Here is a 26,770-nt window from a genome sequence, read left to right on the forward strand (position 1 = left end):
AGCTATGAGTTGGGATAGAGGGCAGCTAGAGTAAGCATAACTGAGAAACAATGACCTAATCCTAATCATGGGTGGCCCTAGAGCCCGTTATCTCATTCCTTACCCACTTCTACCACTAGACCAAGGCCTTTGGGGACAAAGCCCTGCCAGACTCAAGAGAACTGCAGTCAGATACATAGGCAGAGAAGGCCCAGTGAAGCCAGGGGATTCTGACCTTGAAAAGCCTTCTTATCCACAGCTCCCTCCTTTGAAAGGACACATTTGCATCCATTTGCAGGTTACTTTGCTCAAAAGCCAGCCTGTTTTTATGAACATAATAGAGACTTTTGCTTTTGTAGAAAAGTATAGAAATACAGCCCTTCCATCACATGAAGAAATGTCCAGTTTAAAGCAAATCTAGTTTAAAGGCACAAGGCCAAGGCTAAAAGAAGTTACCTCCCAGGACTGGTGATGTGAAGAGGAGAAATCAAGAACAAAAGGAATGTTGATTCTTGATCTCAAAGATGCTCAATTGCTGGAGATCCAAGAGGCATTGGCTGGCTCTTAAACCTGCTCAGCCTGACACCGCTGAGGTCAGAGGCCCTAGGCGCATTCTGGGTACTGCCAAACCCTCCCCAGACACCTGGTGGCCCTACAGGAGGCCTGGATGCTCTGCATCTTCTTACCCCTCTTGACAACTCCTCTCTGCACATCCATTCACATAAGTCCAAGGCCTGGGATATGGTACCCAGTTCCCTTCATTGCTGCACAACTTTGCTGCGGGAACACTGGCCTGTGCTCTCCTTCCCCCCTTCTCTGATCTCAACTTCTTTTCCCTCTCTGGAACTATTCTCAAATAACCACAAATGTCTTTATGTTACTCTGGCATTTATGAAGATGTGCGTGTGTGTGTGTGTGTGTGTGTGTGTGTGTGTGTGTGTAAATGTACTCATCTATTTTGAATGCAAGCATATCAATTGGACATCCTAATTTTCAGAGTCCTAGAAATGCTTCCAACAAAGAAAAAATCCAGTGTTGAGTCAAAAAAACAGGAAATCGTCAGTCTGATACCTGAGAATGGCAAAATTAGGATGCAGGCTCTCCCCAGAAAGTAGATCTTGCACTTAGGTTTCAAAGATCTTAGGACATTGGTGGTGGTCAGGGCCATAGTCCGGTCCCATTTTAGCATCACCTGCTCCATCTGGATCATGAGAAGGAAGCAGCAGCTTATTCCACAGACTGCTGCCCACCTGGGATATCTTTGGTAGCTTTGAGGCCAGATCGTTTGCGGGCAAGTTAATTTCCCTAGAGTAGAAAACCAAATTCCATCTCTTGATCTGCGGCTTCAGCAAATGTTACTTGAAAAATGTTTTAAAATGCATTAAACTCCAAGGACTAGGTCAGCTTGCCTCAGAGTTGAGATCCTTTTGTTCAGTTAGAAACTGTGCAGATGGAACCTTTACAATGGCAAAGGACAAAAAGATCAAAGGCCATTTTCAAGTTCATCCCCACACAAGTTTTATAATATAGGAGAAACTGTAAAATTGTGGTGGCAGGGTGTTGATATGACTTCTTTCATCTGTGATGTTAGATGTGGCCATGGATGGTGGGAGGAGAGGAACCCTGGGAGTCCTGTAGGATGTTTCCAGGTCCAACTTGTCAGCTCTGGATCCCCAGCCCACACCTTGATAAGAGGCTCAGCTTTTATTTGATATATTGGGATTCTCAGTAGATTTCATATTTTTAAAAAAAATTTGGAGAACAAGATTGAAAGTTACCTGATTACCCAGCAAATGAACTAACTGAGTAATTATTGTGTTAAGAAAGCAAGAAGATGGTCCTTATTGTGGAGAATTCACAAGGAAGTGTACTCTATGAGTTCTGGGTTAGGGATCAATGGATCTGAGCCTAGACTTGCTAACTAACTCTGTGACCAGGAGCAAACTGCTTTACATCCCCAGTGGAACTAGAGCTTCTCAAAGGTTCATTCTGGATCCACAAGTCTGTGATTCTGTGTGTTTGCTGCTTACTATTCTTAAATATACAAGTATTGATGGCCTTATCCATCCCTGGCAGGAAGGTGAGGATTTCACAGATTTAAGGTCAGCAGAACAGCTGGGGAATCTGATGGCCAGATTACTCCCTGGTTCTTAGTACAGGATTGACCAGAGATGAGAAAGTCTGGAATCTTCCTATTGGCCCCACCACTCTCCTACCAACCTCAGTTCCATGTATTTGGAATCAGACAGAAGTGAAAAAAGAGACTTTAGCAGATTAAGTCTCAAACATACACATGCATGCTCACACCCACATACCATGGAATTCTACAGAAGTAGAGAAATAAATGTTGCACCAGGGGATAAGAAGGAGGGAGGAAGAGCAGATATGGAATGGGAAAGAGAGACAGAGATTAGGAGTAGAGAGGAACAAATGGGCACACACCCTATCCCTAACAGTGCTTCAGCTTTCTGTGGTCCTCGGTAATGAAAGGAAAGATTATTTAACTGGCTTAATCCTGTCATACTGTGTGTGTGTGTGTGTGTGTGTGTCTGTGTGTGTTGGGACTGGAGGTACCCAGGGTCGTGCACATACAAGGTAATCCTATCATAGTTTATCAGCCAATTTCTATTCTAATAATAACAAGCTAGACATGAGTTTAGCCCATCACTTCCCAAAACTGGCAGAATAATTTAAGCAATTCAAATGATTCATCTGATTGTGGCCATCGATGGGTCCAAGCTCTGTGGTCCCAGGGTCACTGTGGCAGTAAAGGAACTTAGAGCCTCTTTGGAATGTCAAAGGAGAGGGTAGACCTACTGGCTCATTCAGCCCTCCTATATCCAAGTCTTTGAACCTCAGGATTTTCACCCCATGCAGTACGTGTTAGGAAGATGAACCAGGCTGACGGTGCATCGGGGGCTCTGAGTAGAGAAGTGGCGGCCCTTTCTGTTTCTGAACACCTGGTCTCATGATCCACGTGGCCATTTTTCTGACTGGGATGCAAGTTGAAAGTGGATTTTTTTTTTCCCTCTGAAATCAAGGACTAGCAGCCGTACAAGACAAAGGAATCTATTATCAAGCTACAGTCATTAAAACAGTTTGTCTCTGGTACATAAATGGACCTTCAGAGCAATGGAAAAGAAGGGTCTAGAAACAGACCTCAATCTGTGGGGATATTTAGTCGATGAAGTAAATGACATTTCAGAGCCATATGGGATGGTGTTTTTGTAAATAATGCTAGGACAACGGGTTACCCACTTGGAAAAAATAAAGTTAAATCACAGTTTACATCAAAACACTCCAGATGGTTAAGAAATGAAAATGTTAAAAAGTGAAAACACAGTCTTAGAAGAATACATGAGGGAATTAACTTTTGTCATCCTAATGTGGGGGCAGCCTTTCTAGGAAACACAGAAAGCCCTTCCAACTTAAAGGAAAAAAAAAATTAGTAATCATCTTGACAACTTCTGGCATTTTAAAATTTTTAAAAATTTTCTGCAAGGAAAATATGCCATAAAAAACATTAAAAGACAAATGATAAAATAAAGGCAGAGATCATTTGCAGTCTAACAAATATAGACTAGAACATGTATAAAAACAAAAGAGCTAATTTATTCAGTGAATTAAGAATTCTCATCAATCAAAGGAAACCAAGCCAAGAAAGGAAAAAAAGAAGAAAGGTACAGAGAAAAAGAGTATAAAGAAAATATCTGAAAAGAAGCTTAACCTCTCTTATAAGTAAATGCAAATTTAAAAAACTAAAGTATCAATTTTTTAGTTTAGCCAACATCAAGCGCTTTGCTAGTTCGTTGTTGGCAGGATGGGGGAAGTAGAACTTGAATGTGCTGTTGGTGGGAATGTAAATCAGTCCAAGTTTTCTTTTCTTTTTTTTTTGGAGAACAGTTTGGCCACAGCGATAAAAATGATAAATTTACATGAACTTTGAACTAACCATTGCATTTCTAGTAATATGCAGCATAGAAATACACATACACCTAAAAATATTCATTGCAAAGTTGCTTTTAATAGCAAAACACTATAGACAACTATCTAAATTCAGTACTATAAATAAAGTAAGATGTATACCCATAGTAGAATATTCAACATTGAGGGGAGGAATTAGGTATTTCTATATGTGCTGATATGGATCTTTATCCTGGGAGGTGTCATTGTAAACCTGAAGGTTTCAAATATGGCATCTTGGTTGTCAGAATGCAAATCGGAATGTGCACAGTGTTGGAGAACCACAGGGCACAAGTTAAATAAGTTACGGATTGGCCATGAAGCGAAACACTTAGGTACCAATGAAACCATTTGTTTATTGATATGAAACAAACTCCAGGATATGTTCCTGTGAAAGCACAAAATACAGTGCATAAGTGCACAAGAAACTAAATATATATTCATATTTTAAATTTAAAAGTAAATTAGCATTTTAAGCTATCTATTTAGAGTTTGAATGTAATAAGTTGACCTGGAATAGACCTTAAGGATGTTGTATTCCCAGTCTCTTAGTTGACAGAAGAACCTGAGATTTACGAAGTTCAAAGTCACTCAACAAGTTAGTCTCAGGAAAGAAAAAAAAAAAAAAAAAGCTCCAGTGAGATTTCCTGATCCACCATTCATGATCCCTTCTTTTACATGATACTCTGCTGTGGAATTTATTTAGCTGTTTTATTACCAAGAATATCAGTTTCCCCAAGTGGGTCTCCATAAAGGATGATCCATAGAACACCAAGAGTGGATTCTGGATTCTGAAGTCCAAGCCTCCTCCCCGACTCTGCCCTGGAGAAAGCCCATACCACCACTGGTAATGACCACTGCATCCATGACTAAGGTTGGACAAAATAGTAGTAAAAATCGGCATAAACTAGTTAATAGTCAGAATTCTCAGATATCACTCATGAACCTGGCTGTGGTTGTCACCAACCCCCAGTTGGCTCCCAGGGCTGAGCATCCTTCTGCATCTCCAGCTACATCTACATCTCCCTGAATGGGAGCACCGTCATATCCCTCTGATGTGATCTCCTCCCAGTAATGGTATTCCCTTTTACCTTTCATCCAACTTTAGCCAATCAGAAGCATGAACACTTCTTCTCTGCCATCCTGTAGGCCTTGGGAAAGTAGGCAGTGGTCTTAAACTTCCGAAAGAGCAACTGCCCTACTCCAGCAACATAGGACACATGGCTAGTACTTCCATCTTCAGAGACTTCTAGATGGAAACTACCTCCTTGCTTTAAGGAACTCTTCTAATGCCACCAAAAAGCAAAAAAGAAGGAGGAGGAGGAGGAGGAGGAGGAGGAGGAGGAGGAGGAGGAGGAGAACTCATACAGCATTCTTTCATTTTTCCTTGGCCCTTTGTGTAGAATAAGGAGAGGGCTATTTCTCTCCTTACTTTTTTTATTTTCTCTTTTTCAGTATTTTTTGCCTCAGCCCTGTTTGCCTGGTTCAGAGTAGGAAGTCCAGACCTGTCTGCCTGCATCTTTGTCCTGGGAGGTGCCATTATGGACCTAGAGGTTTTGAATATGGCATTTTGGTTGTCAGAATGCAAACTGGAATATGCACAGTATTGGAAAACAGAATAGAATGTCTTGTGTAGACATTGCAGGTTCTTAGCCACAAATCAATATACAAGTGTATCAGAAAAAAAATTGAAATGATTTATTGAATAGGAAAAATCAAAGCATTTCTCTGAAGTCTCAGTTAAACTGTAATTTTTGCCATGAAGCCCTTTTCTCATGAGTCATGACAACATGATTTCAACCCACTCCCCTTCCAAGGTACAGTTTGTTAGTGTAGAGGCAGAGTAAGGGATCAGTGGGCCCCAGGATACCAGGAATATAAAGGCAACTTGGTAGCCAGACCTGAGTTCAAATTCTAGCTTCTTCTGGGGAAAAAAAAAATGGATCCCTGCCCTCTACTTGACCTCAACACTAATTTCCTTTACACCAAAGACTTTCATTTAAAAATGAAACCAAATACAAGGAATAAATTATGGGAAGTTCTCCTAAATGTAACCCCAAACCTGGAGTTGCAAAAAAAATTGAGAAAAGAAATCATTAGATGTCAAAAACCACCATAAATTCAGTCAAAAGCAAATGACAAATTAATGTAGTTATTTGTAACTATATTGCAAAAACTGATATTTCTAACATATAAATACTCCTTTAAATCCAAAAGAAAAGACCCAACAACTTAATAGATAAATGGGCAAGAAAAGCAAATGGAGTTTTTGGATAATGAAACACAGTTGGCTCTCAAAGGAAGCAACACTTAACTTCCCTTATCATATGATAGATGCAGATTAAAACTAGAGTGGTGTACCAGTGTTCACAAGTTGGACTGGTGAAGATCAAAAGCCTTGACAACATGCTGCCCTGGCAAAGATGCTTCTCTGTTGCTGTGACACTATAAATTGGGATAAACTTATGGAACAAAATTCCAATTATCTGTGAAATTCCTGTTGCATAGACCTTTCAACCCTGCATTTCCACTCCTAGGAATTTTGCTTGCAGCTATGTTCACCCATATGCAGCAGGACAGGTGAAAAGGCTTCTCCTGCAGCATTTATATGGAAACAACCCCTCTGTGACCCTGGAAATGTGATCACTAAAATGCCAATCAGTAGGCAAAAGTTAAATAAGTTATGGAATGACCTTGAAACAAACCACTTATGTACCAATGAAACCCTTTATTGATTGATATGAAATGTTCTCTAGGATGTGTTCCTATGAAAACACAAAATACAGAAAGTATATAATGGCATAGTGCCATTTCTACAGAACAAGTATAAAGGGGAACATTTTCTAGAATTTCCTTGTTTGTGCAGAAGTGCACAAGAAACTAATTATATTGCTTGATTCTGAAGAGGGAATTGGAGGAATGGTGAGCAAAATATTTAAATTTCAAATCCTATACACCTACATATTAAATTGCTTGTATTTTTAAAAACCGTATACAAAAAAAGACAGGTTATTGACTTCACCATTAACTGGTGGTATAGTATTGGTTTGCACAAAATAATACCTGTTTCCTAGTTTAGTTTTGAGAATTAAAAGGACCTTGCTCATTGGAAGGCAGGTAATGGGCATTCAGTAAGTGGCAGATATGATAATTAGTAACACTGCAACCCAGGCAACTCCAACCTAAGTATTTCACTATGAACAGTGAAGTTTTCATGCTATCTTTAACTGCTTACTTAATGTAGCAAAGACCCTGTCTCTCAATTTTCACAGAAATACATTGTGTTTCTATTACAGCTGAAGTCCAGAACTTGCTAACTAACAGTAATCAAATCATTTTCTTGTTCCTGTAGCCAACTAGGAACTTAATTTAAAGAGGAGACAACCTCGCTTAATAGTTGGATGTTACTCTGAGTGTGGTTTTAGATGAATAAAGAAAAAAGGGAATTGCACACATTTTTAATACAAATATGAAGATGCTTTCAGAGCAAATCAAACACACACCAATGACTCAGGACATCAGTGAGGCAGTATACAATGCAGCTCCCCACCCATGTCCCCAGAAATTTGGTTGGAAGAAGTTGTAAGCATTTGTATCCTGACAATGAAAGATGTAAGATGCAGGAAGATAAATTGATGCCTTCAAGGCCACACATAGAGCGATGCAGCCAAGGAAAGAATCCATATGTGCTGGCTATTCTTTGCTATCTCTGTCTGCCGATCATACAAATTAGCAGGAGGAGGGCTGCAAGATCTGCAGTTTGGCTCAGAGTACAAATCACTGCCTCTGGACCAAGAACAGCAGTTCTTCAAATAAACACAGTTAAATTCTCTCACTTCAAGTTGATTCTGAAACAATGAAAGAAGCAAGTCCCCATCAGCTTATAAGTAAGAAAACAAAAAACAAGCCATAGTCACATGATCTTTACTCTTGCCTCCAAACAACTGACGCTAAAAGAAATCATTTCATTCCCCATCCCCCAGGCTTGACAGCTGCCTGAATGAATAAGAGTCAAACTCTCTGAACCCCACAAAGGAAAGAATCAAGGGTGAGGATGGAGCCAAGAGCCATGTAGACCACCAGAAAGAGGTCATGATGTGCCCTTGCTTTTGTATCCCTATTAATACAGGACCCTGGCCTCCTGAAAACTTCTCCTACCTACCCGCAACCCCATGGATCTGGGGAAGTCTATAAAGGCAAGAGCCTAGACAATGAACCATGGCATGTGAATCTTTTTTAAAATTAGATTATTCAGACTTTGTTTCTTCACTTTTAAATTTAAAAAAAAATAGTTGACATTTGTATTCATTTATAGGGTTACATTGTGATAATTTGATACATGTCTGTGGTGTGTGATGATCCTATCAGGGTAATTAGCATTTCCATTTCCTTAAACGTTTATCATTTCTTTGTGTTGAGAATCTTTGAACTCTTCTCTTTTAGTTCTTTATAAAGAGTATAATAAATTGTTATGAACTCTTGGAACTCTACTGTGCTGAAGAACATGAGAACCTACCTGTGATTCCTGGGTAAATGTTATCTCATCTCTCTTCCTTCTACCCCCACCCTTCCTAATCTCCAGTCATGACTATTTTATTTTCCACTACTATGAAATCAACTTTTTAAATTTCTGCATATGAGTGAAACGTGCCCTCTTGGCCTTTATGTACCTGGCTTATTTCACTTAAAATAAGGTCCTCCGGTGGTTTCATTCAGGTTGCTGCAAATGATAGGTCTTCATTTTTATGGTAAAATAATATTCTTTTGTGGAAACATTTTCTTTACCCATGTATCCATCAATGGATTCCAAATCTTGGCTATTGCAAATAGTGCTACAATAAACATCTGTGTGCAGATTGCTGTTTGATACACTGATTTCATTTCCTTTGGATATCTGCCCACTAGTGGGATTGCTGGATCACATAGTAGTTCTTAACTTTTTTTTTTTTTTTTTTTTTTGAAGTACTGCCTTACTGTTTTCCGTAATGTCTGTATTAATTTACATTCCCAATGACAGTGTATAAGAATTCCCTTTTCTCTCCATTTCACCAGCATTTGTTCTGTTCTCAGTGGGGTGAGATGGTATCTCATTGTGGTTTTGATTTGCATTTCCCTGATAATTAGTGATGTTGAGCATTTTGTCATATGCCTGTTGACCAGCTTTGTTTATCTTCTTTTAAATATCTGTTCAAATCATTTGCCCATTCTTAAATCAGATGATGATAGTGATGATGATGATGATGATGATGATGATGATGATTTTTGGCTGTTGAGGTTTTAGTTCTTTGTATATCCTAGATAGTAATAATTTTCAGATGTATAGTTTGCAAATATTCTGTCCCATTCTACAGATCATCTCTTCAATGTTTTTATTGTTTTCTTTGCTGTGCAAAAGCATCTTAGTTTGATATTATCCTAACTTATCGAATTCTTGCCTTCGTTGCCTGTGCTTTTGGGGTCTTATCCAAAAAAGAATTTTCTATATCAATGTCTTAAAGTGTTTCCTCTGTTTTCTTCTAGTAGTTTTATTATGTCAGGTATTATCTTTAGATCATTTTTAGGATTTTTTTTTTTTTTTTTTGGTTTTTGCTTTTTTGTTTTTACATGATGAGAGATAGGGGTCCAGTTTCAGTCTTCTACATATGGGTATCCAATTTTCCCAGTACTATTTATTGAAGTGACTGGTTTTTTCCTCCAGTGTATGTTTTTGGTGCCTTTGTCAAAAGCCAGTGGTTATAGGGGATGTTTGGATTTATTTCCAGGTTCTTTGTTCTTTTCCCATTGATCTGTGTGGTAGTTTTTATGCCAGTACCATGCCACTTTGGCTATACTGTGGCTTTGTAGTGTCTGTGCATACTTCACTTACTGACACCAGAAGGACCCTGAAAAGCAGCCCTCACTGAAGTGTCATGACTTGCTGGGCTTCATTCTTGAAGAACACCCTGTTTCTGGTAGGGGACCTGAGCCCAGGCCATTCTGGCCAGTTCCTCCCTAATGCAGGATGTTGTATTCCCAAAACATCCTACAGTTATTCCTGACAGCAACTGAGGAAGGAGGGAGAACTGGGTTGGTCTGGGCCACTGGGAGAACTCCCCGGTACCCAGAGCTTCCAGATAGAGTGCTCCAGGCATTCTGGAATGGAAGCACGAGACTTCTTATGGCTTAGCTCAATCAGAGTGTCATGTCACTCCTGCTATAATCTAGTGGACAAGCAAGACACCAAGGCCGGCTGAAAGCTGATAAAGAATTTAGATCCCATCTCTTAAAGGGAGAGGTAGGAAGAGATTTGCAGCATCTACAGTCTGCCCGTCTCAACGGAAGGATACTTATTTCCTTTACAGCTTGACTGTGAAGCATACTGAATTCTGCTCCAATTTCCAGCCACGGATGCACTCAAATCCCAGATGCACTTGGGCTAGGATCCTACATTAAAAGCCCTTTTTGAGTAATTTCTGTGATTTAGCATCTTTTAACTTTTATAGCTATGAATGGCTGGGGAGCAGGGCAGCTAGAATCTGTACACAAGACCCCCAGCTCGACTGGCCCTCTGGGGCCTGGCTGCTGTGCCTGCTAGCAACCTTCAGCAGGTGCATCGTCATCTCCTTTATAAATCTGGACAAGCCACACTCCTCTGCCTGACTAACTGTCTTTCTCTGTCCAACACCTTACACAGAAGGGGCAGTGGAGGGGGTGATGGGCCTAGGCTCTGGAGCCCAACAGCAGCACACAGATCCTGGCTCTGCCTCTGACCAGTCATATATTTTCAGCAGGTCAGGGAACTTCTGCTTCCTCTTCTGTGAAATGGGGATTAATAACAAGGCCCAGGGGGTTGTTGTGAGGATTAGTAGGTTAATTAAATAAGGTTTAGAAGCTGGCCTGGCATTTAGGGAGTGCAGGTATATGATGACATTATACCAACAGCTGATATGATTTAGTGAAGATGTGGGCACGTCGAGGCCAGTCTTGGACACACAGCTGGCCCTGCCACTTACTAGCTGTGGGACCTGGGTAACATGCACCACCCTCAGCCTCAGTTTCCCCACCTCTCTCCCTCTAATTGCCCTAAAGATCAGAGAAGTAGTGCATGGAGAACCCGGGAGCAGCTGTGGCTAAACCGCAGAGACATCCCCTCAGTTCTCTTCCTGCCTGTCCCTCCTTGCCATTTGTCAAATCCAGCTTGGTAGCCTCAGCAAGATCTTTCAAGCTAATGGAAATTGTCACGTATCCACTGAACATGACACTTGCAGCCCCCTAGCCAGGTCTGTCTGCAGATTCCCGGCGACACACGGAGGGGTCCCAGCATGAGGGGCTGTTCTTTTCCATCTAGACTTTTCAGTGTCTCTTGACTTTTCAAAACTGATTGCTGTGACTCAGTGCTCGAGGGCCTTTCCTGCTGTCAGGGCTGCGGGATTCTTATTTTCCAAACACCTGAATGACAGTCTGTTGTTTTCCCCACAGCCCTGAATCAGTAATGTCTTCTCAGGGGCTCACCAGGACAGGCCAAGTCTGTCCTTGACTTCCACGGTTTCCAGGACCAGCAGCATCAACTCACCTGGGAGGTGTTCAAAATGCAAATCCCCAGGCCCCTGCTCACTCTTGCTGAATCAGAATACATGGGCACATTGGTCTTAACCCACCCTCCAAGAGACCCAGATTCACACTAGAGATTAATAACTAATCAAGGTTAAGAAACACCTTGACCCAGCTGGGCGTGGTGCTGCACACCTGTAATCCCAGCAGCTCGAGAGGCTGTGGCAGGATAATCACAAGTTCAAAGCCGGCCTCAGCAACTTAGTGAGGCCCTAAGCAACTTAGTGAGACCTTGTCTTTAAATAAAAAAATTAAAGGGGCTGGATATGACTTAGTGTTTAAGCATCCCTGGGTTCAATCCCTGGTACTGAAAAGAAAACAATAACACCAACAACAATGACGACAAAAAAGCTTTGACCCAGAAGTCTAACTCTTCAGTCTTTTTAGTTTAGATGAAGTGTAATATCACTACCCAAAGCACACTACCAGCATGACTGCACCATGTTCAGCCAGAGGAAGGAGAAGTTGTGCTCCCTTTGTGTACAATATGTCAAAATGCATTCTACTGTTACGTATGACTAATTAGAACAAATTTAATTTAAAAAAAAATGAAGTGTAATAATGAAATGTTCGTTTCCTACCAAGGCTATTTTTAACATTCGTTTGCTGGTTACATCCATATCCTTCTAAAAAAGAGTGACAGAGGGCTTTGGACACACTAATGTTAATGAAATAAAAAACATGATCTGAAAAGTCACCCTGGGTGACGCACTGTGCTGAGTGATTCTCGTATAGTATAGGGTTAAATGGAAATGTCCTTCTCTTTAGTCTTTACAAAGGCCTGATGAAATATTTATCATATCTATTTGTATCTCAGGAACCAAAATATCTGCAAAGTTAAATGATTTGCCTAGGTTCGGATTTGAGGAGAAATAAAAGATCATGGTGTTGTTGGAGTTTTTGTTTCATTTGGGGGGAAATTGGGTCACCATGACCTGAGTTTCCTTCAAGGACACTGTGTCTAAGGAGCACTTAGATATAAAAATTCCTGAGAGCTAAGCCTCACTAAGTAGAGTGGGCTTGAATGATTCTGGTAGCAAGGCCATCCCTGGGGCCTTTCCTCAGTGCTCAGACGTCAGCTGGGTGACTGCCATCAGCAGGTGACAGACCCTGCTGGAGAGTTCTGGGCTCCTCCAGGCCTTTGCTGGCAGGAGCGAGAACACACAATGACATTGAGGGAAACCTGTTCCTACGAAGCCCTGCTCGCAGAGGACAAGTAACAAACACCTGAGTCCCAAATTGATTTCAAATCTCTGCCCTAATGAATAAACCAAAGTCTTCACAACTGACCCTAGAGGCATCTGTACAAGAGAAGAGCAAATCTTTCCTTGACTTCTTTAAAAGAAAAAGCCTTTCCTATAATGAGACTTGAATTTTAGTGAGTTTTTTTTTTCTCCTGAGATTGAATAACTACTATTTTCTTAGTGCTACCTATATTCAAGCACATTAGGTCAATGAGGCCTCAAAACTTGGCCAGAATAGAAGTTGAGTGGATTAGACAAAGGAAAATGAAAGGAAAGGAGGGGGAAATGGGAGCAGAAAAGACAACAGAATGATCCATACATAATTTTCCTATGTTCATATATGAATACACAACCAGTGAAACTCCAAATCATATACAATCACAAGAATGGAATCCTAATTAGAACAAGTTATACTCCATGTATATATAATATGTCAAAATAAACTCTACAATCATGTATAACTCTAAAAAGAGCAAATTTAAAAAAAAAATTGGCCAAATAAACATTAGTATCTCCATTTTGTAGGTAAAGAAATTGTTAGTAACTCACCTGTAGTTTACATAGGTACTAAGTACAGTCTAATATCTAGCCTCTGTTCTGGGGTTTTAGGCTGCAAACCGATTTCCCCAAAATTGTTCCTTTCTTGCCTTGTAAGCAAATGTGTCACAGGTCTGCAGACTTCAATCTCTACTTATTTCTACTTCATTACCCATGTGCCATCAAGGCCTTCTTGAGTTGCTCATGGATTTTAATTGCTGCTATTCTTAATTTTTACCTACAGAATAACATTAGTTTAGCTACATCGCTGTCAATTTAGTTAGTTGCAGAATACTTGGTGAACCTTGCTGTATATAACAATTTGAATCCACATCATCAGTAGTTCTGTATTTTATTTTCTTGTAACTGTTGCACCTGAATTTGAGAGTAAGTACCATCTTAACAATTTTGTTCCTCTTCAATCTATTTATTAGCCAGTCTAGTTCTTTTACCTTAGAAATAAGGAAGGATAGCATCTTCAACAAATGGTGCTGGGAAAACTGGAAATCCGTATGCAACAAAATGAAACTGAATCCCTTTCTCTCGCCATGCACAAAAGTTAATTCAAAATGGATCAAGGAGCTTGATATCAAATCAGAGACCCGCCGTCTGATAGAAGAAAAAGTTGGCTACGATCTACATACGGTGGGGTCGGGCTCCAAATTCCTCAATAGGACACCCATAGCACAAAAGTTAATAACTAGAATCAACAAATGGGACTTACTCAAACTAAAAAGTTTTTTCTCAGCAAAAGAAACAATAAGAGAGGTAAATAGAGAGCCTACATCCTGGGAACAAATCTTTACTCCTCACACTTCAGATAGAGCCCTAATATCCAGAGTATACAAAGAACTCAAAAAATTAGACAATAAGAGAACAAACAACCCAATCAACAAATGGGCCAAGGACCTGAACAGACACTTCTCAGAGGAGGACATACAATCAATCAACAAGTACATGAAAAAATGCTCACCATCTCTAGCAGTCAGAGAAATGCAAATCAAAACCACCCTAAGATACCATCTCACTCCAGTTAGATTGGCAGCCATTATGAAGTCAAACAACAACAAGTGCTGGAGAGGATGTGGGGAAAAGGGTACACTTGTACATTGCTGGTGGGACTGCAAATTGGTGCAGCCAATTTGGAAAGCAGTATGGAGATTCCTTGGAAAGCTGGGAATGGAGCCACCATTTGACCCAGCTATTCCCCTTCTCGGTCTATTCCCTAAAGACCTAAAAAGAGCATGCTACAGGGACACTGCTACATCGATGTTCATAGCAGCACAATTCACAATAGCTAGACTGTGGAACCAACCTAGATGCCCTTCAATGGATGAATGGATAAAAAAAATGTGGCATTTATACACAATGGAGTATTACTCTGCATTAAAAAATGACAAAATCATAGAATTTACAGGGAAATGGATGGCATTAGAGCAGATTATGCTAAGTGAAGCTAGCCAATCCCTAAAAAACAAATGCCAAATGTCTTCTTTGATATAAGGAGAGTAACTAAGAACAGAGTAGGGTCGAAGAGCATGAGAAGAAGATTAACATTAAACAGGGATGAGAGGTGGGAGGGAAAGGGAGAGAGAAGGGAAAAAGCATGAAAACGGAAGGAGACCCTCAGAGTTATACAAAAGTACATACAAGAGGAAGTGAGGGGAAGGGGAAAAATAATACAAGGGGGACAAACGAATGTCAGTAGAGGGGGCAGAGAGAGAAGAGGGGAGGGGAGGGGAGGGGAGGGGTGATAGTAGAGGATAGGAAAGGCAGCAGAATACAACAGACACTAGTATGGCAATATGTAAATCAATGGATGTGTAACTGATGTGATTCTGCAATCTGTATATGGGGTAAAAATGGGAGCTCATAACCCACTTGAATCAAATTGTGAAATATGATATATCAAGAACTATGTAATGTTTTGAACAGCCAACAATAAAAAATTTAAAAAAAAAAAAAGAAATAAATGAGAATGAGGTAAATTAGCTATTCGTTCTTTCTCTCTTGCTCTCTAAATTTAAAAGAAAAAAATCATGACACCTCAGATAACATCACTGAGCCAGTGCTTATCAAGCTCTGATGGCCATAAGAATCTTAATATGTAGATTCTGAGAGGTCTGAGAAAGTGTGTGGAGGGCTGCTTGTGCTTTTTTATCAAGCTTCCGGGTAGCGCCCCCTGCTGGCCAAAGACCACACTGTGCATAGTGGTATCTACATGTCCTAAGCTCTGTCTGCACAGTTCCCTACACGCTGGAATGGGGGATTTAACACACACCCCTTCATCACTGGCAGCCACGGTCTGAGAGGATTTTTTTTTGTGTGGGCAGTTCCTTCCTTCTCACTACTGTATTGTTTTAGTCTAATGAGCCAAAATCAGTCTGATGGTCCTAGATGAAGCTTTAATGTGATTCCAATTTCAGTGCTGTCCTTAAACTGAGTTATGTGATTCCAGTCTGTTTTCTAATGAGACTACATCATGTTTACAGATTTAGTTGTGTCATAGAAAAAGAAATTAGAAAGCTGCTTACACAATAAGCGTATTCAAGTGATGATTTTTTTGTAGTATGATGTTAAGTAGGGTTTTTGCTTTTTTTTTTTTTTTTTTAAAGAAGCAATACAGTGATTTTAGATGTCCTTCTGATGGTTTGGTTCATGAAAATTTCTGTTTGCTTAAACTTTGAAGCAAAAGTCCTGATTTGAGATAAGAACGTGGGGAAGGAAAACAACCTGACCAGACATCAAGGCCCTGACCCAAGAATGAGGTCTACAGTCTGTTCCCAGATTTGCTTCTGGTTGAGTCAGTGAATTGTGTGTTCCCACTGTCCTGAGTAAAATAGAAATAACGTGATTCATACTTCCTGTACACCCATATTTGGGTTTAATATTGTCTGCACACCAAGGACTCCCATCTCTGTATTTTTATTCCAGATTTCTTTCATTCTAAGAATATATATCCATATTGTTATGTCCAAATGCCCACCAGGGGATGTGCTGGCATCCCAAATTCAGGTCTCCTGACTAAACTTTACACCTTCGCTCCAAGCCTGACCCTGTCCCTGTATTCCCTATTCCAGTGAGTCTCGCAACTATCACCCATCACTCACCCAGCCTGGAGGCATTATTTCCCTGTTATGCTGGGAGATGCTTGAAACAGCAATTGGTCTTGCTCCCAGCACCTTACCCTGGATTCAACACAGTGAAATGGTCCAAAAAATGGGCCTGAATTGAACCAAATTCTACAAAGATGGATGGTCCTTATAACTATTTCTGAAAATGTGAAGAATTGCCATTTTGAAGAATTCCAAACTCTTCCCACCCATCCATACCTAAAAAATACAGATGCATGGAATTTTGGTCAATGTTTTCTACTGACAGGGTATAGTGAACTCTCCTGAATTTAAAATCCACACAGGCAATGTTTGGTAGTGTTAGAATTCTCACTTTTATATTCTTTGCCAACTCTCATCAAGATTTATCTGTATATTTTGTGGATTTTTTTTTTTTACTATATTTCTGGTGACCTGTCCCCCTACCAGCATCATAATAGGTGCTTTGTGACATTGTCTTTAATTTCACAGCCTGAAATTTTATAAACACCATGCTTTTTGTTTTGCATTGTTTTTAACTTTTTTTAAATTGTGACATCTTTACATGAGGTACATCATGGTAATTCAATATAAGTATACAATGTGTAGTAATCCAGTCAGGGTAATAGCCCTTTCCATCTCTTCAATCATTAATCATTTTTACATGTTGGACATTTCTTACTCTTCTTTTCTAATCATTTTGAAATGTGCCTCAGGTTGTTTTGCCCAATCGTTACCTACTATGCTAAAGAGGAACCAGGAGTGATCCTCTCTGTGCCTTCTGGGATTGGTTTCCCCTACCCTTCCTGGTCTCTAGTGACTGCTATTTCATTCTTTTACAGGATGACTTACTGAGTGAAAACATGTGATATTTGTCTTTCTGTAAACACTGTTTTTAAAAACTGAATTTAGGGCTGGGGTTGTAGCTCAGTGGTAGAGCACTTGCCTTGAATGCATGAGGCCCTGGATTCGATCCTCAACACCATATAAAAATAAACAAATAAAAATAAAGATATTGTGTCCATCTACAACTAAAAAAAATTTTTTTAAAAGCCCTGAGTTTAAAAACATCTTCCAAGAAAGTAAGTGACTCTCCGTACATCATACGCAACCTACAAGGAGGGCAGGCTCCACCCTGCTTCTCCCTGAGGCTACAGGTCTTCCTGACACACTGCGGGTTTGCATTGTACACAAATGGAGTACATAGAGTTGTGCCATATGTGCAGCCACACATATACCTAGGGTAATGATGTCCATCTCATTCCACCATCTTTCCTGCCTCCATGCTCCATCCCCTCCCCTCCCCCACCTTTGCCCAATCAAAGTTCCTTCATACAACCCTTGCCCCCTCCCCCCATTATAGATCAACATCCACTTATCAGAGAGAACATTCAGCCTTTAGATTTGGGGGATTGGCTTACTCACCCTAGCATAATACTCTTCAACATGGAGTTGAAGATGGATGGACCATTTACCTGCAAATGTCATAATTTTATTTAATGCTGAGTAATATTCCATTGTGTGTATATACCACAGTTTCTTTATCCATTCATCTGTTGAAGGGCATCTAGGTGGGTTCCACAGCTTAGCTTTTGTGAATTGAGTTGCTATAAGCATTGATGAGACTGTGTCACTATAGTATGCTGATTTTAAGTCCTTTGGGTAAAGACCAAGGAGTGTGATAGCCAGGTCAAATGGTGGTTCCATTTCAAGGTTTTTAAGGAATCTCCATATTGGTTTCCTGAGTGATTGTACCAATTTGCAGTCCCATCAGCAAGGTATGTGTGTGTCCCTTTTTCCCCACATCCTCGCCAACACTTAATATTGCTTGTATTCTTGATAATTGCCATTCTTACTGGAATGAGATGAAATCTTAGAGTAGTTTTGATTTGCATTTCTCTAATTGCTAGAGAAGTTGAACATTTAATATCCCTAATTTTAAAAAAATACCTGAACTTCTCTTGGTCTCCTAATGACTCCCAGGAGGCCCTCCTGAGTTCCAGACTCAGCAATACACTCTGTTCTGGCAGAAAAGACCCTGTTAAGAGCTCAGTCAAGTGATCACGAAATGATTCCAAAATGGGCTTATATTATGTTTTAAGAAATCAATTTACTTAATGTTTACACAATCATCAGTTTTCCTCTAAATGCTGTACCTGAGCTGGGAATTCACGAAGACTTGGTGACACCAGATGCCAAGATAAAGCAGAGGGGGTGGGGGAAGTCCTTAGAGGATGTACAGCTGCCAAAAAGGAGCCTGATTTTTTTTAAAAAAACCTTGGTTAGAATTTAGCTGCAGAAGAGAACTGTACGCCAAGCCTGTCCCAGTTGCCATCCAAGTTCTCAAGCAGATGTTCTCCCCTCCCCATGATGCTGCGCAGCCAGCTGATGAGCCTCGAAGCTGTGCAGCTGGGCACAGGGCTCTGACTGATGCTTCTGTTCCCAGCCCTTCTCCCTACCCACCTAAAATGTCATATTGTCACATTTCAATACCTCAGGGGTTGGACTGTTATGGTTAATGAGCCCGAGAACTATGGCAATGGCAAGTGTATAGCCACATTTATATATTCCCCTGGGCCAGGCCCCTGAGCTGGACCATGCAGGAACCTTGTGTCCCCTCAGGGATTTGACTGCTCAGTTAATTTTCCCTTCTTGAAGCCCATGGATGCTGCCCAGTCCTTTACTTTTGCATGGACACTACTGCCCAGAGGGTTGCCCCACCAACAGGCTCTCTCCAGGGCTGGTACAGAATCTTTGCCTATCCCCACAGTGCACCAGGGCAATGCAGAAAGTGTCCCCAGTCCCAGCACAGCCCTCCTTCCCCAGAGTCTTCTAGCATTTGCCTTTGACAAAGCTCTCACACAGCCCTGGATATCCTCACGGTAACCGATGGACCAGTGGTTCCTGCTGAGAATTAACCAAAAATGTGACGGACAGATGTGTAGTCAGAGATCACTGGGGACCCCACATGGAATCCATTGCTGGGAAGAAGGCCCAAGGCTTCACTGTGTGGTGCCTAGAGTAATGGAATTGAGGGAAGAAGACAGTCTGTAAGAAAAACAGCAGTGCAGGAAGGCAGGAGGCAGTTTTAAGGAAATTCGTGTCTGTTGAATCAACCATGAGAATAAGAATTCATCTACTTGCAGATTAAGAGCCCTCCTGGGAAGACAAAGAAGATAAGAGCTGAAAAGGTGGTTATGTTTTATGTTTGCAAAAAATATACATATAATCTTGTTGCCTTTACAGAGATCATCTTAGGAGGCATAGTGTGATAGGTACAAACCTTGAAATGTATCTGAAGAATGCTCTGAGCCAACTACGGGCCCTTCTCTTGATAGAGGCTTAACTTGGCAGCACAGACAGATCTCTAAATAATTAATTAAAACATCACTGTGAAATGTTCCAATAAAGATTTGTGCTTGGAGAAGAGGTGACAAGTTGGAGGCTTTAGGATAAGAAAGAGAAAAATAGAGAGGATATGAGTTTGGGGTTTTGTTGGGTTTTGTTTGTGTTCTAGAATGTTTCAGATGTTCTCAGAATTCCTGATGAACTATAAAGAGACCCAGGAACCAATCATGCAGATTTGATGACTCTCCTGAACCCACCTGCATTAGTCAGCTTTGTATCACTGAGATGCAATACCTGAGATCATCAGCTTATAAAGAGGAAAGATTTATTTTGACTCACAGTTTCAGAAGTGTCAGTCCATGGTCACTCGACTCTTTTATCCAGGTCTGTGGTGAGGACCAAGTGGCACAGAAAAACTGCTCACATCATGCTGGTGAGGAAATAGAGAGCTTGCTTTTATAACAAAGCCCTTGTCCCCAAACCCATTAAGCCATGAGTCCATAAATGCATGAATCCACCCATGAGGTCAGAGCCCCCATTATCTAACCACACCTCCCAAAGCCCCACCTCTGAACTCTGCTGCACTGGAGGCCAAGCCTTCCACACCTGAGCCTTGGGGAGACATTTAAGTTCCAACCCCTAGCACCACCAGAACTCATGTCCAGGAGATGAAACATTATTGGTATCATTAAAGCTCCATTGTGAGCTCTTCTCTGACTCCATTTCCTTTCCTTCCTGAAACGGGGTGTATTGTTCCTAGGCATGTTATTTGGTTTTACAACTTACGTCTGACAAAAACATGTCTAAAATTGCCCTGTATGATATTTTTCATTTTCACTAATGGCATAGTGCTGTACCTAGCGTTCTGACGGGTTCCTTTTAAGGTTAGACATATTAAAAAAGATAGATTGGGCTTCTTCACTTAATACTGCTGTGTGATCCCTTAACAAAGTGAATAATCCCGGTTTATTTCACCATTGTCTGATGGAGGGATTCTGTGCCTCTCACTTCAGTCCAGCCACAGTGACCTCCTTGTCCCTCAGACATGCAGAGCACACGCAGGCCCCCAGAGCCTTTGCACTTCCCACTCCTGCACCTAGAGGGCGCTTGCCCCCAATTCCACTTGACTCACCCCATCTTATCTCTTTTCAAAAAACGCCTTACCAGAGAGCACTTCCCTGACCACCCTGCATGGAATAGCACTCCTTCCCCACCCGGTCTCTTCTCCGATCCCACTGCATTCTTCTTATGGCAATTACTCCCCCTGATGTAGAATGTATCTTTTTTTCTTTTCCACTTAACCTCCTACCCCTTGCACTAGTGAGTAAACCCTGAGACTGGGAGCCTCATCCACTGTACCGTGTTCACATCAGCACCTGGCTTATGGTGGGTGCCCAGTATATATTTGACGAATGAGCAAGTAAGTAGATGAACAGAGAATGAATGAACCATGGTTGTTGGCATCTTTTTCTACACAGGCAATGCATTAGTGAACAGTCTTAGGGACACATGCAAGTGCTTCTCTGGGGAGAGTCCCAGGATGGCATTTCTGGACCATTAGGACAGGTACGCCTGTGCAAACTTCACAGAGTACAAATCCCCATAATGAAAGTTAATGAACTACTTGGGGACCAGAAGGCTGCTGGATCTGTGAAAGGGAGATAAGTAGGTACGAATACCTACTCCTACTGTTTGTCCACAGCAGGAAAAGGGAGCCTCACCTGCCCACCCAAACTCCAGCTTTCTGGTCTCCCCACTTCCTTAGCCACACTCACAGTGGGACACCTGACCCTCCCCCCATCAGCATGAACTTCCTCCTCGAAAGCACTCTTGAGGTTGGTGGACCTAGTAGTTACTTTCAGGAATGAGCACTTCCCATGGACTTCGGCTCACAAAACCCCATCGTGCCCTTATTATCCTTTGTTTTGCAGGTGAGGAAACAGAGCACAGAGGTTAAGAGACTTTCCCCGAATCACAGCTAACAGGTGGCAGAACTGGGATTGGAACCTGTGCCATTAGTGAATGATATTACTGATAACACATATTTCACATTGAACGGTGGTTTTATGCAGAAAGTCTGCTACATGCTTCACATTCTGTCGCTAACCCTCCACGACTGGTAGAGGAGTCACAGTTGTTATTTCCATTTTGCTGGGGACCAAGGCACCAAGGGCTGGACTAACTTGTCTGACGTGCCACTTTGGGAAAGCAAGAGAGCCAGAATTTGAACTCCATTCTCTCTGGGCCAGAAGCTCACCTTTATCCACAGTTCTGTGCTTTCCCAGCATAATTCCCAGGGCTCGCCAGCCTGTCTGGAACTATCACTCTTGCTCCGTCCTTCAGGGATACTTTCAATAGTAAGATAAGTGTCCCCCAGCCTCTGACTTCCAGGGCACTTTCTTATTACCCTGACAATTACTTGAGCTCTCAGACGACAGGTCTGGTCACACATCTGTGTCAGATGTGTATTCTCATCATTTGCATTGTTTTCTGTCTCATCAGAAATATCTTTCATTATACTTAATCTCCATAGGAATGGAGTAAGGTAGAGGCAGAGGGAGTCCATAAGGAGGTTTTATCAGAATTTCCAAAAACATGTAAGTTCAAGAAAAAATTCTCCAGCCAAAAGATTATGCTATGTCTCCTGTGGGGACATGTACCCCATACTGAGAACCAACCACCCATTTGAGGTATTTGGCACAGGACAATTTCCAAAGACCATGCTAAAAAGATGTTCTCACTCACACTCAGATTCAATGGCTCTAGTGCCAAGTAGGCACTAGAGCTCTGGTCTCCCTCTGGACACTCTTGACTTAGTGTTTATTTCTCGACCCCTATAAGTTAATATCCCATTTTGCAGATGAGGACACTTCAGGCCCAAAGACTAAAAGTAATCAATTCCACCTATGTAGTGATTGATAAATTTTCGCTGTTGATTTTTCCTTTTTTTAACCGAGGGGCACTCTACCACTGAGCTACAACCCCAGCCCTATCTATCTATCTATCTATCTATCTATCTATCTATTTATTTAGAGTCAAGTTTTTACTAAATTGCCAAGGCTGGCCTAAAACTTGTAATCTTCCTATCTCAAGACTCTGGAGTCATTGGGATTACAGGTGTTCACCTCTGCACACATTTTTTTTTAATGTTTAAAATATTTTCAGGAATTTTTAAATGTTTAGTCTTTAAAGAAATGATCATGCTTCAGTTTGTGAGACTACACAGAGTTTGCAGAATCATCCTCAGGGGTCACTTGGAATCTTTGAAAAAATAAGCAGGCAGTTCCAGTTGGAAAGTTGTCACTGAAATTCTTTTACCTCCCACCCTTCCTAAGCCACCTCACCTGTTGCTTATTAAGGCTGAGAAGCAGCAGTTTGGCCCTTCAAGAACACGTCTAAGACAGAGGGCTCCATGTTGTCCTTTACTTTCCTGAAGTCCCCGGGTGGTACCCTGGTTCCTCTTTGAGTCTTGAGCAAGCTGGGCCATTCTATTTTAGAGTTCGCCGAAACGCTTCTGAATGGCCCGGAGTGTTTGTAAACAGTGAATGGAGAACTTGTCTGATGATCCAATCGTAATCTTTTAGGTGTATCTGGAACTTAGAACTCAGTATTAGGACTCTTGGTTGCAAATAATAGAAACCCAACTCAAAATGTTCAGGTGAAAAAAAAAAGGTGGGGGTTAGGGGGTGGTTCAGAATTTGTTGGCTCATACCTACATCCTGTCCTTTTCCAGTGTCAGATCTGCTTTTGTTCAGAAATACTCACCAGGGCATGTGTTGGGCATCTCAAATTCAGGTCCTAACTTTTATTCAGAAAACCATGACTATTTCAAAGTGATGGGAAAGATGATCCCAGCATCTCTAATCTTCCCTTCTGCATAGAGCCAGTGCAACAAAAGGACAAACCCTGACTCTGAGCGGGTGAGAAGACCCTTCCACCACAAAGACCAAGTTGGAGAGAGAGGAGGGAGGATCCTATAGGAAAAAGAAATGTCCTTCGTGTCAGAAGAATTGGTTTGGGGGAAAGCGACAACTGTCCCCCAATACCAGTGTAAACCCCTCCAGCGACAGAGGGTACCCTCCAGCATGTCCTTGCTGTGGCCACCTGCTCAGGGGACAGTTATGAGGAGACAGCCAGGCTGAAACTTTCTTTCCTGCATTTCCTTGGTGCTAGTAAAGCTCAAATAAACCTCATCCCCAGAGGTTATGATTTTAAAATGCTTTTCTGCATTTTCTTTTTTTTCTGCTATATTATTCTAAATTCTGAAAATAACTTTTGGAGTTTTTAATCAAAACGACAGATGTTTTTTGTAACAAGTTGAAATGCTACAGAAAATAAACTGGAGCCTGTCCCTGTTTACACTGGGTGCCTTATGGGTACCACGTGTGCATGGTTGAGAGTTCCCAGTTTGTATATGTATGTGCTAATGATGGGGACCACACCCAGGGCCTTGCACATGCTAACCAAGTACTCTACCAATGAACTACTACACTCCCTGCCCTTTTTTATCTTTATTTTGAGATAGGGTCTTACTAAGTTGCTGGGTCTGGCCTTGAATTTGTGATCTTCTTGCCTCAGCCTCCCAAGTACCTGGAATTACAGGTGTGCACCACTAAGACAGCTAAGAGTTTCCATTTTTTAAATCCCTGCACAAGTGCTGGCTCCCTGGGGCAAGGCACTAATCTAAGTTTACACATGTATAAGGAAGAGACTCGTCTTTGTAAAGTCATTATAAGAAATTATCGAGCCCTTTTTAATGCTAGGTACCTTAATGCTTCTGTTATGTCTTTTAGTTGTCAAAACAGCCTTATGAGGCCATCATCTCCATGTTATTGATGGGGAACCTGTGTGATGTTAACCTCCATATTAGAGTCCTAACCCTTCTCCAGTAGATTGTGCAATTTCTTCAGAAAACTGCTTTCTATTTATGGCCTAAGACAAATCATCCTTGGACCAAATACCCATTTGAGAAAAATGGAGGAGCCAAGAGACCTCACTGTTGTCTACATAACCATTAAACACCCTTTTCTGAATGCTATATTTTTGTCCTGCTCTCTAAATCACCCCACTCAAAACTGGACCATCCAAAGAGTTTGAGTTCTTCTTTCTATGTTGAAGGATGGCCTTCTCTGTTACCTGTATACTCTCATTTACTCCGAATTTCTGGGAATTTGTCAAAATCTCTGATTCTTCCCCTACTCCCCATACTTTTTATACGTTTCTTTCCCCTTCAACATCTTCTGTCATTTCTCTGGAGTTTGGGAAAGAAAAGAGTGCTGCTAAATGTGTGATTGTACTTCTATTGAACTGAAATCCTTTATATTTCGTTTCATTTTTCTGAATTTCCTAAAATGAGGGTTTGTCATTACATTCATAATAAGAAAAAATAACAACAAAAGCTTTCCTTAAAATGGAGGGATTTAGAAGTATGTTCTTATCTGCATAAAAGAGAAGAATCTTGTCAAAATGTTTCATACTCACCATTGCAGTGCTAACCAAGAAATGGTTTCCCCTCAGTGCTTCATTGATTGGGGTTGAGGCTGGGGAACTTTGCTATTTCACTTATTTTTTTTATTTTCCCAGGCTGGATTAAAACTTTTAATGCAATGAAAGTGTCAAGTATAAAGCTGCCATCAAGTAGATGGATCCGTTAGCTTTTCTGTGTAATGAACCAACCCAAAACAGTAAAATAGCAAGCATTTATTGGCTTGTTCATGGGATGGACTTGGATGGAGGGTCTCACCTAGGGTCCCTCGTCTCAGGCATCTCTAGTCAATGGCTTCATTCACCTTTCGGGGGATTGGCTGGCTATTGGCTGGGACAAGAGGGATAATTGAGCCGCCTAGTATATCTCATGGCATCTCACAGCAGGCCAGCTTGGGCTTCTCTTCACATAAGATTATAGGATTCCCAGGAGCAGCAAGAGAAGGATTCAACATCACTTCTGCCACTCTATATGATCAGACCAAGGGATAAAGCAGCCCAGATTCAAGGTGCTAAGAAACTAAAGCAAAAAATAAACACTACTTCTTAATGCAAGGGGCCGTGCGGCATTGTAGCAATTTTTACAATTCACCATTTAATAATTCTAATTCTCTGTTTCCCCAGACTTCTGAGGACTCAGTCTCTGGAATGGTTCTACAATAATGTGAAGAGCCGCTTCAAGCGCTTCGGCAGTGCCAAGGTCCTAAAAAACCTGTACCGGAAACACCGGCTGGAGAGCGGTGCCAGCTTGGACATTCTAGGTACCCTGACTGTGTCTGCGGCTTGGGAGTGTTTGGTGGGTGGACAGTTGGAAGAAGGCCAGGCCTGGAGCTTCTGCACACTGGAGCACACTCACGTGAGATAGAGAAATTTGCCTAAAGATCAGGTGTTAGTGAGCAGCAGAAAGAGAAGGAAAGGTACCAGACAGTGTTAAAATTTGACTTTGGGTCCCAACATCCCAAATGGGCTAGAGCTGACATGATAGGAGCCAGGAAGACCAAAATATTTCTGCAAACTATGGATATTTTAATTCTGGATCCCTGGAGATGAAAGTTTCTTGCTCATCATTCCCCAATGACTAAAACAGTTGAAAGTCATTTTCATTTGGTTAAGAGAGATGAGGTCCACACTCTGAGGCTGTGCCCCTGTCTTTCTCTTCTTCCTATACCCCAAAAGTCTATTCTTACCAGACCCAGAGTCTGATGTCATGGGGAACTTACCAGAGCATCAGCATCCTCCTAGGAGAGCTGAAGGATGAATTTCTACCTATGCTGTTTTTATACCATCACGACACCAAGTTAATTAGAATGAGAGATTATGTTCTTTATACCTTATTAGACCAACCTGTAGGAAAAAAAAAATATTATGAACAGCATGTCCTCTTAAAAAGGCTGTTTTTTATATCTAGATGCATATTTTTTCCATCACTCTGCTGACACAGGTAAATGCTTTTTGTCCATGCGAAACAAGGAAAGGAAAAAAAATATCTCATCCATCTCATTTGGAGCTTTCTTGCCATCATTATTTTACATT

General features: G+C 41.2%; 1 protein-coding gene across 3 annotated transcripts in view; it reads left to right on the forward strand.

The window, feature by feature from the left end:
• Myrip (myosin VIIA and Rab interacting protein) overlaps positions 1-26,770 on the forward strand; it is a 333,894-nt gene that overhangs the window by 223,100 nt on the left and 84,024 nt on the right. For all 3 annotated transcript variants that reach the window (XM_071600012.1, XM_071600020.1, XM_071600018.1), the window contains exon 4: positions 25,862-25,998. In XM_071600012.1, coding sequence (XP_071456113.1) covers positions 25,862-25,998 — 137 coding nt within the window. The remainder of the gene's footprint in view (positions 1-25,861; positions 25,999-26,770) is intronic.

Source organism: Marmota flaviventris, chromosome 1 (assembly GCF_047511675.1).
Source record: "Marmota flaviventris isolate mMarFla1 chromosome 1, mMarFla1.hap1, whole genome shotgun sequence".
NCBI classification, from domain to species: Eukaryota; Metazoa; Chordata; class Mammalia; order Rodentia; family Sciuridae; genus Marmota; species Marmota flaviventris.